This window comes from Olea europaea, chromosome 15 (genome assembly GCF_002742605.1).
Source record: "Olea europaea var. sylvestris chromosome 15, O_europaea_v1, whole genome shotgun sequence".
Classification (NCBI taxonomy): Eukaryota; Viridiplantae; Streptophyta; class Magnoliopsida; order Lamiales; family Oleaceae; genus Olea; species Olea europaea.
In genome coordinates this window covers 11112346-11122705 of record NC_036251.1, presented here as the reverse complement: position 1 = coordinate 11122705, position 10360 = coordinate 11112346, and the positions used below count along the sequence as shown (strand labels likewise).

Genomic DNA, 10360 nt, shown 5'->3' with positions numbered 1-10360 from the left:
TCTATGTCTTTAATTGGTCACTAAAATTTAAAATGTCGAATTTTAGTCACTGAACTTAAGTCCATGTCTTCGATTATCACTTAAGTTTAAAATGTCGAGTTTTGTTCGATTATCACTTAAGTTTAAAATATCGAGTTTTGGCTACTGAACTTTGAAAAATGTTATACATTACTCACTGAACTTTGAAAAATATTATACATTACTGACTTAACTTTTTGAAAAATGCTGTACATTATTCACTGTGAACTCAATATTTTTCAAAGTTCAACAGTTATGCTAATGAGTAAATACGGCATATTCCAAAATTCAGCGGTCAAAACTTAACATTTTAAACATTAGTGAGCAATGAAGACATAGACCTAAATTTAGTGACCAAAATTCGACATTTTAAACTTCAATGATCAATCAAAGATATGGACCTAAGTTCGGTAAGCAATCAAAAACATTGACCTAAGTTCAGTGAGCAATCGAACACTTTGACCTAAGTTCAGTGACCAAAACTCGACATTTTAAATTTCAATGACTAATCAACAACATGGACCTAAGTTCAGTGACCATTGGAACAATTAACTCAATTCTTTCCTTCAAAGCTATATCATTTTGTCTATATATAGAGAGATAAATCCATCATCTCTAATTCTCAAGATTCATTCTTTTTAGTAACTCTGCAAAACATACAGAAATTTGAAGTTATGGTCAGTGTGGAGGTGGAGAGAACAACAACAGGTTGGGCTGCAAAAGACCCTTCTGGGATTCTCTCACCCTATACTTACACTCTCAGGTAATTTGATTCAAACCCTTATGCCGCGTTCAGCATGAAGGATTGGACAATATTATGTCTTTTTTTTGGTGAGCTGACAATACAATAATCAACAATTTAAGGAAGAAAAAGAAGTTAAAATCTCGTTCTGTGTCTTGTATCTTTTTGAGTTTACAATGGAATTTAGTAATTAATATTGGCTTTTTGTTTGGGAAATGTATCAACAGGAACACTGGTCCTGAAGATGTTTATGTGAAGGTGATAAGCTGTGGGATTTGCCATAGTGATATTCATCAAGTCAAGAATGATCTTGGCATGTCCAATTACCCCATGGTTCCTGGGTATTACACTTTATTATCCCTCTCATAGCATATTATTATTTTTTAAATCGTTTGCTTCTTGTTGTTTGGCCATGTGAAGATCATCGCGGTAAAGGAAGAGGGTCGAGGTAGCACGCTAGGAATCAATGAATTTGCGAAAAATAATTCATGCATCCAACTGATAAAAAGTCCAAGTGATCCATCTTTTGACAATACCAACCATGTTATTTTGGATTTAGTCCTTTGTATGACTTTAAAGTTCAATAATTCATAGGTCACAATCCTTAAATAGAATAATTAATTATATGACTTTATTATTCAAAATTCTCTAACCATTGGTGATATTTATGAACAGCCATTCATGAATCATGATAGATATGATAATGATAAGACAACTACATATTCCAACCTTAATTTTTATGTACATCTATTGCATGTTTGGTAGATAAGATTAAAGAATCATGTTCATTAATTTTCAGTACTGATTACCAAACACGGACTTAATGTTTTGTGCTGAATTATTGTACTTGTACCTTTGAGCTGCTGGATAGGCATGAAGTAGTAGGTGAGGTGGTGGAGGTAGGATCAGACGTAACCAAGTTCAGATCCGGGGAGGTCGTTGGAGTCGGTTGTCTGGTAGGATGCTGCGGGAACTGCCACCCCTGCAAATCAGAAATCGAGCAGTACTGCAACAAGAAGATTTGGTCGTACAATGATGTCTACACAGATGGCAATCCCACACAAGGAGGATTTGCTGGCGCCATGGTCGTTAATCAAAAGTAAGCATCAACACGACCTATTCATACTTCTCGATCTTAACTAACTAATATTCGAGTAGGATGTTAGTTACTCATGTATATGATTAGTTTGATATGACCAGAATTCGGGTTTCTCTTTAGAATTATTCTACTTGTACAGATGAATCTGTAGAAGTAGAATGATAGATGCATGACTCTAATTTCTATACAGGTAGCAGGGTTCTTCTCTTTATGTATCCCCTCATGTCTTATTATCAAGTACGCATATCATAAATCGAAGAATTTTTCTGAACTTTCTTGAGTTGATCTTAGTTTTTCAAGTGAAGAGTTTTTATTTATTCAAGTTTGTACATGATTATACTTCTTTTTCAGGTTTGTTGTGAAGATTCCTGATGGAATGGCACCAGAACAGGCAGCGCCTCTACTCTGTGCCGGGGTGACAGTGTACAGCCCCCTGCACCATTTCGGCCTCAAACAGAGTGGCCTAAGAGGCGGGATTCTGGGGCTCGGAGGGGTCGGTCACATGGGAGTGAAGATAGCAAAAGCCATGGGACATCATGTCACCGTGGTCAGTTCTTCGGACAAGAAGAAAGTGGAAGCATTGGAAGACCTTGGTGCAGACGAGTACCTCGTTAGCTCTGATTCCAGTCGGATGCAAGAGCTTGTCGACTCGTTAGATTACATCATCGACACGATCCCAGTTTTTCATCCTCTCGAGCCTTACCTTTCTTTGTTGAAAGTCGATGGAAAGTTAATCTTGATGGGCGTTATAAATACTCCATTGCAGTTCGTCACCCCCATGGTTATGCTTGGTGAGTTTCGAGTTTTTTCATCTGTTGTTTCTCCATTAGAACAGCTCCATTTCTCCTTAATGCTCGTGGGCTGTTCACGAGTATCCAAAATACGAGTATCCAAAATGTTTGATTTTATTGACGAACGCAGGGAGGAAGATGATCACTGGAAGCTTTGTTGGGAGCATCAAGGAGACTCAGGAAATGCTAGAATTCTGCAAGGAGAAGGGCGTTACTTCAACTATTGAAGTTGTTAAATTGGACTACATAAACACTGCGTTCGAGAGGTTGGAAAGGAACGACGTTAGGTACAGATTTGTCGTCGATGTTGCTGGCAGCAAACTCGATTAATAAAAACACATAATGGAACCTAAAGAGACTTAAAATTTCATGGAAAAAGACGAGCATTACTTGTTGATTTTCTATTTTTTCTAAGAGTGTGCATACCAAGCAAAATTGAGAGTGATGGGTTCTGTTTTACCTTCCTACATAATGAAATCTTCGTTTTGTTTACTTCTTGGACAATATAATCTATACTTTGAAGTTGTTGGCGTGTTCTCCTTCAATTCAATCTAGCTGAGAATGTCCAAATGATTATGAGTTTAGTCTTTAACTTGACGACGTAGAACTGGAGGAGCCAGGATTTTCTTGTAGAGGACGAAAAATTATTGAATGGTTTAAGAGTTGTTCCACCAAGGTGGATTAGGAAAGTTTTCAATATAACTTTTTTCCTATATTTGTTCAATGAGAAATGCGAGTCTGTTTTGTCCAATTTCTCCAATCCCTCTATTATCTAGAGAGCAAAATCAGCTAGGGTTTCATACAATCAAGATTATGTAAGAATAAGGATACACGTGAATGATCTAATGATAAGGATACATATGACTGATCTAATGAACACCGATGCTCATCTTATGATAAACACGGATAGGGTGTCATATTAATTTATTAGTAGATAACAAGTTTAATTCAATTATTGGGACCCACAAAATCCTTATCTACCAGTAGATAAATATGACGTCACCATTGCTTAACATAAGATTGAGCAACGGTGCTCATTAGGAATTCAATGGGTTTATATAATGGGTGTTTGATTGACATTTTTATGTAAAAATACATTTTAGAATAGTAAATTGATATGAAGTGTGTGATTAAAAAATAAAAAAAAGTTTTTCATTTACTTGTAATATTATTTTAATAAAGAATGTGCAGTTGAAAAAAAGAGAGAGAAAAATACATTTTGAAGAACCAAACGGGCTCATAGTCTACTAAGCAAAATGACTAAATTATCATAACCAAACAAGTAAAACTATAATTCTACCCTTTAAACAATATAAAATAACATCATAAATACAAATAATATAACTAATAATGCAAACACTACGTGGCCTCATTTGCGACTAGACTCTTTCTAGAAGAGTATCTGCTATATATAAATTGATGGGGCTTGATAACGAAAGATACCAAACATGACCTGATACAAGCTAAGTCGTAATATTTGACTCATGCATAATCAGTTTTATAGTAGGTGTGATTAGGAAATATTCTCTAAATCTCAAGAAAAATGGTAGCACACGGCCGTTTCAGATTCGACTCGATAAATTTTAAGACGTTGGCAACTATACATCGCTATCATTTCGATAGCAGTAGCATTTCACTAATATTCGTCTCAAGCAGGTTACAGAAACGAAAAGCAAAATCAATATGTAACAATTTCAGTAATCTAATTTCTCAATAGGTAAGACTAACTCTGGGAATATCGGCTGGCTCGCTCTGGTCTTCTTCCTTGTACAACAGAAGCATGCTTAAATGAATACGTCAACTGTACGAAGTGCCTGCTAGCTGCATCTATAGCAATCGACTAAAGTACATGTTCATAAAGTATCTTGATGGGTTGAAGCCGCTCAAAATCACTGTAAGAAATAAATAATATTCATCTACATGGCAATAATTGACTTTGTATAGCAAACATGTGTCGTAAAATACTTACAGATAGGAGATAGAACAATGGCAACACCAATTGGATACAGGAAAAAAGTGGTTCTCTCCAAAAATGGCAATACTGAATGACGAACAAGAGATTATCAGTAAATTTTGACAATAAAACATTTCTTCTCAACACGAGCCCCTTTCTTGCATGCTTCTCATTTTTCTATGTATAATTATTGAATACAAGTCTTTAGAATATCTTTGAATCAAAGTTTTTCCAGTAGAACTTATCTTACCATCATAGCCTAGAAAATTCAGATAATGATAGTAGGAAATGGCTGCCATGAATAGCAGATTCGATAGAAGCACAGGAACAAAACCATGAGCTACCAGAAGAGGGGACAGAAAATAATGTAAAACTGTTTCAAAGAGAACAACACGTGAATAGAAGTTCAGTGTCTATTTAAATGAGAAAAAAACTATATAATAAGGAATGCATTTGGACGATGTACTAACCATAAAGAAGCGCAAACATGGGGAAGAAAGAATTGCAGTGTACATCAAAAGCATACAACCTTAAAAGAGATGGGGATGAAAAATGAGTTAGCAAAGAAACCCCAGTTCTGTAAGGTACCTAATAATACCAATTCAGATAAGCAACTGCATCATCCATCTTACCATTCTACCCGTTGCTCCACCACGTGACTGTCTGGGACTTCTTCTCGAAGATAATTGTTAGTAACAAACCTGCATGGAATTCACCGAATGAATTTTCCATTATGCAACCTTGTCCTCAATAAAATTGCTAAAAATACTTCTCAAGTCATCAAATGATACTCAATATAATCCCATATAAATACAAAAATATTGTTCTTAAATCCTCGCGATCAGAGAGATGGTCGTCTCTTAATTTCAATAAGATAAACATCTAAAATGGCCTCTAATACCACATTAACAAATTTAGAACACTGGCCTAGAGAAGACGACTGGAATGTAGGCCAGATTGAATAATACCTATGACTTTAAATGTTAAGACTTGCCCATCATAAGGTTTATCTCTTTATAAATATTGAAGAGATCCTTACCAAAAAAATGCTGCTACAAGCCCCCCTGTTATAAAGAAATGGAAAAGCAATACTGAAATAACCACGAAAGCAGCATGTCCAGCACTGTGATCATAGCTGAAACAAATGGCAGATAGCAAGATACAAAGAGGATAAGTATCAGCATACAAGATATCTAATAGGAGACAACAAAAAATTGGACAATAGAGATGAAACAACACAGAAAGTTGTCTTCAAACGGAGAAAAGAAAAGAATTTGCATCATGAAAAGCATAATGGCTTATTTCAGTTCTATAGTAGATATCTCAGATATATTTGCTTAAAATATAAACCATCCGAATCCGCGTTGAGATTTCCTATAAGTTCTGTCAAATCAAACTCCGCAAATAAGCAGTAAAATGAATTATAAGACACTTACGCGGCACAATAAGCTATTGTAGATATTGCTAAAAGAAGACTGCATATTACAACAAATGCAGGGTCATCACGTGCCCATTGGTTCTTCGTTTCTGTAATCAAAATGTAATAAAACAGCTAGAACCAAAAAGATAATAGTTAAATCTAGCAAATTATATGTCCCATGTCTTAGATTTAGATTGAGAATCAGAACAAAATAACCATCAAAGTATTCTAAAAGAGGTAAAACAAAGGATGAAATCAGCACAAAGGAAACTACGTCAATCATGCACTAACTAGAAAAGCAAACGGCAAATATCAATTGACGTGACATTAAAATCCTTCATCAGCAGCAAAAAGCATCAAACTGTAAAGAGGTGAGGTTCATCTACACACATAGTCATGCTATACTGTAGTTATATTGACAAATGGCAACTACACAAACTAGCGCAGCAACTAATATCTCATGAAGTTCGAAAAGGAAACGTGAGATGAGATCCATTCATCCCTGAGATGAGAGTGCATGCATAAGTCAGGACTGATAAGCATACTTGGCTAGCTCGCTGGGAAAAGAAACTATTGGTTCCAACAGATTTCATATGACCCTGTGTGAATGGATAACTTGCCCAAACAAGTATGGAATCAAACTTCCTTTCAAATTCACTTTGTTAATTTTTAAGTTAAATTCTACACAAAAGATAGATACATTTAGTAATTTAAATCTATTTAAAAGGCACATATTACATTTACACTAAGAAAGCAAAAAACTCTCAACGGCCACATGTAATAGAACCTGTACCTCAAACAATTAAAGTATTTAATAAAAAGATCATAAAGAACCAAAATCCTATACAAAACTGGACTTTCTCCACTTGAAAGAAAACTCTTGCGTGCATTTGAATTTGATTAATGACTGAAGATAAAATTAAAATGATGGCCTCAGGGGCTATCTCATTTATCAGCCACCTCTTGATTTCATTTAATAAAAAGATCATAAAGAACCAAAATCCTATACAATAACTGGACTTACTCCACTTGAAAGAAAACTCTTGCGTGCATTTGAATTTGATTAATGACTGAAGATAAAATTAAAATGATAGCCCCTGGAAAACTCTTGCGTGCATTTGAATTTGATTAATGACTGAAGATAAAATTAAAATGATAGCCTCAAAGGCTATCTCATTTATCAGCCACCTCTCGATTTCATTTAATAAAAAGATCATAAAGAACCAAAATCCTATACAATAACTAGACTTTCTCCACTTGAAAGAAAACTCTTACGTGCATTTGAATTTGATTAATGACTGAAGATAAAATTATAATGATAGCCTCAGGGGCTATCTCATTTATCAGCCACCTCTCAATTTCATTTAATAAAAAGATCATAAAGAACCAAAATCCTATACAATAACTGGACTTTCTCCACTTGAAAGAAAACTCTTGCGTGCATTTGAATTTGATTAATGACTCTCATTTATCAGCCACCTCTTGATTTCAACAGAGACGGACCACATTCTATGTAAAGTTATTCTGGATGTCAATGATGCAAAGGCCAAAAGTGGAGCATAGTTTGATCAAGCAAATTTTCAATATTTGGCAAACTTCAACGCTTGCAGTTGCTCATATGTTGCAATTGCAAGATCAAAAACTTCACAACATAGGTCAAATTTACTGAAGTATGACATGCTATATAACAATATTTCTTTCGTCATAAAAAGCTTTTGTACATAGAACATTTATTCGTACGATATCAATTTATAGGATTTATTCAGAACACAATCTATATTTTATCATATTAGACTTGCAATGATTCCCTAAGACATAAATATTTGGCACAATGATATAATAAAAATGCATGGTCGGTGAATTCGATGAAGGAATACATAAAAATTTTGGTGCGAGGGAAGGATCACTCCAAGCAAATAGCTGTAGCAAAAGAGATTAAAAAAAGCAGACTTACGCTTGTGGTATTTGGTGTGTTGATATCTGCATCCGTTGTAAATATATTCATGCAAAACGGAGAAAAAAAATAATCAGAAACTCAATAATACAACCAACAAACTTCATCCAGAACCACAATTATTCATCTCCATCCCAGAATTAGTTCTATTTCAAGCAACATAACTTTTGTCATCAAACTTTTAGTACATAGTACACCACAACATATCGTTAAAAAAAATACAAAATCAATTAGGGCCAAGAGGAAAATAATCATGGACCAACTTATTCATTATAATACATATCAGCTTAAAAGATATAAATATAGCATTATAAGAGTCTCAATCTTTCTAGAGTGTAGATTATTTAGTCCATAATTTATAACCAGTTCAAATAATGTTTGCCAAATACAGCAAATAACCCTTTCCAACATTGTACTGTAACACAATAGGGCAGGAGAAGAAATATTGTTGGTTAAAAGAAAACAATTAGTCAACGGGAGAAATATGAAATCAATATGAATCTGCTCAGTAAGACACAATAAATTTTTCTAAATGCTCTCGTATCTTATGCGAACAACTTCGTTCTTAGATGATAACAACATGAAGCAAAACATTCCTACAAAAAATAGTAAACACGAGTGCAAAAGGTCTTTTATTAAACATGAGTGCAAAAGGTCTTTAAAAAGAATAAAATGATGGCATGATGTTAATTATAAATTTTAAATTATCAATAACTTGTTTGTTCTATAACTTTAAATGAGGGGCACAACATGAGGTGAGCACGGGAAATAGTTTATTCAATTGCATGTCATCTCTCACTATTGGATATCGTTGAACCACTAATAATACATGCGGACAATATCAGAAGTACCATGCAAACTGTCACACATTTTATAGGTAATACTTGACATTTCTAATTCAAATTTCAGCTCCTTCAAATCCAGTATTCGGTTTACAAATATTTCACAAGCCCCCTCTTTTGTGAGTATCCCATAATGTTTACATGGGATAAAATATTAAAAGATCGGTTTAAATCCAAACAATTAGATAGGTTCAATGTCATGTAGGAACAAGGTCTTGACGATGCGTTCCGTCGTCAGCAAGCGGTGGCCGACAAGGCCCTTTTCCATAGGTCCAGAAGTGCCAAGTACTACTTCAAAAGTCTCAAAATATCTCGATCAGACTCCATATATAACAATCATTACAAGGCTTAAGAAGCTTATAATAATTAAATTTTAAAAGATACCACATAGCAGTTGTAATAATTATAGATGACTAAAACTGCCCATAGAGCCACATACACTACTTTTGGAGATGTGCAAAGGAGAAGCATTTGCCAGAAAGTATATTCGATGTCCATTTGTTGCCACTGCAATGAACCATAAAAAGTGAATATCACTCAGGGAAAATTACAATAATAGAAGGAACTGTATACACACAACGAAAAAACCATAGAACAGCTCATAAAAGCGTAAGTAGAAGCTCTTGAACAATCTTCATCAAGTTCAGAATTCACCAACATACAACTAACCAGATTCGCAAAGGTTACAAGTCTACAACAAGTTTAACTGCTCAACCACGTAAAACATTAATGTTTACTAGGTCACAGAACCAGGTGAACCCACTTTTTGATCAGCAGAATTGAAGTGCATCAAAGTGAGCACTTTGTTCATTGAAATATACTGTTCACCTCTCATTATTCGGTTAAAACAGCAAACAAACAGAATGGAGTTATATATATATATATATATCCCAGTCTTTAACATTTCAAATCCCTCAAATCAAAAAACAGAATTGACATAATAAAATAAGCTTTCATCATTTATCCCCCTTTCTACTGAACTCCTCCCACATCCTTCGCCATAAACAAACCCGAAAACCACAATACTTAACCGAGCTATAATTCCTCATTCACCCCCCAAATGAATGATCTGAATAGTGCTGTTTTAATGCAATTAGATTCGAATCCTAACAATTTAGCTAAATGATTTACTTACGAGATCAAGATCAGATCTATACTCCAGCAAAATTCCAATAAACATGATTAACATCTTTACATTCATAGTTGGAAATCGTGCACGAAATAGGTGGACGAAGAGGAACCTTGACTATTTTGCGGAGATACTGAGGGAGGAAAGTGTTGGGTCGGGCCACATGAGAACCCGATCGGGCTTTTGTTGATGATGAAGTTGGCAGCATCTGTAATTCTTTTTTCTTCTTCTTCTTTGATTGATTAATAATTTTCTTCTGAATTATTTGAAGGTTGAGAATTTCACAATTTCAGGCTTCCGTTTTCTGTAATCTGCTCCCTCTTCCCTCCTATTTTCCTACTATTTTCTTCTAATCTCCAGTTAATTCGAAGAAGGTAGGCCCTAGGCGGAAACCGGGTCGTTGGGCTGGGT

General features: G+C 34.8%; 2 protein-coding genes across 2 annotated transcripts; one reads left to right on the top strand and one right to left on the bottom strand.

Moving 5' to 3' along the window:
* Positions 1-626: 626 nt before the first annotated feature.
* LOC111410149 (cinnamyl alcohol dehydrogenase 1) lies at positions 627-3175 on the top strand. The gene is made up of 5 exons (XM_023040370.1): positions 627-781; positions 988-1101; positions 1632-1859; positions 2211-2650; positions 2781-3175. Exons 1-5 carry the CDS (start codon positions 693-695, stop codon positions 2978-2980), a joined length of 1071 nt encoding a protein of 356 aa, XP_022896138.1. The 5' UTR covers positions 627-692; the 3' UTR covers positions 2981-3175.
* Positions 3176-4126: 951 nt separating this feature from the next.
* On the bottom strand, positions 4127-10360 carry LOC111410148 (protein unc-50 homolog). The gene is made up of 10 exons (XM_023040369.1): positions 10062-10360; positions 9260-9327; positions 7979-8004; positions 6041-6131; positions 5644-5739; positions 5237-5305; positions 5075-5133; positions 4855-4977; positions 4620-4691; positions 4127-4542 (listed from the first exon to the last, which is right to left on the bottom strand). Exons 1-10 carry the CDS (start codon positions 10155-10157, stop codon positions 4478-4480), a joined length of 765 nt encoding a protein of 254 aa, XP_022896137.1. The 5' UTR covers positions 10158-10360; the 3' UTR covers positions 4127-4477.

Bases quoted from the DNA above. Each gene is read 5' to 3' on its own strand.
- LOC111410149 (XM_023040370.1), top strand. From the start codon at position 693: ATGGTCAGTGTGGAGGTGGAGAGAACAACAACAGGTTGGGCTGCAAAA. The intron at 1,102-1,631 runs GTATTACACTTT...GCTGCTGGATAG, and splicing joins AATTACCCCATGGTTCCTGG to GCATGAAGTAGTAGGTGAGG. The intron at 1,860-2,210 runs GTAAGCATCAAC...CTTCTTTTTCAG, and splicing joins GCCATGGTCGTTAATCAAAA to GTTTGTTGTGAAGATTCCTG.
- LOC111410148 (XM_023040369.1), bottom strand. From the start codon at position 10,157: ATGCTGCCAACTTCATCATCAACAAAAGCCCGATCGGGTTCTCATGTG. The intron at 4,692-4,854 runs GTAAGATAAGTT...TTCGTCATTCAG, and splicing joins GAATTTTCTAGGCTATGATG to TATTGCCATTTTTGGAGAGA. The intron at 4,543-4,619 runs GTAAGTATTTTA...TATTTCTTACAG, and splicing joins CATTGTTCTATCTCCTATCT to TGATTTTGAGCGGCTTCAAC.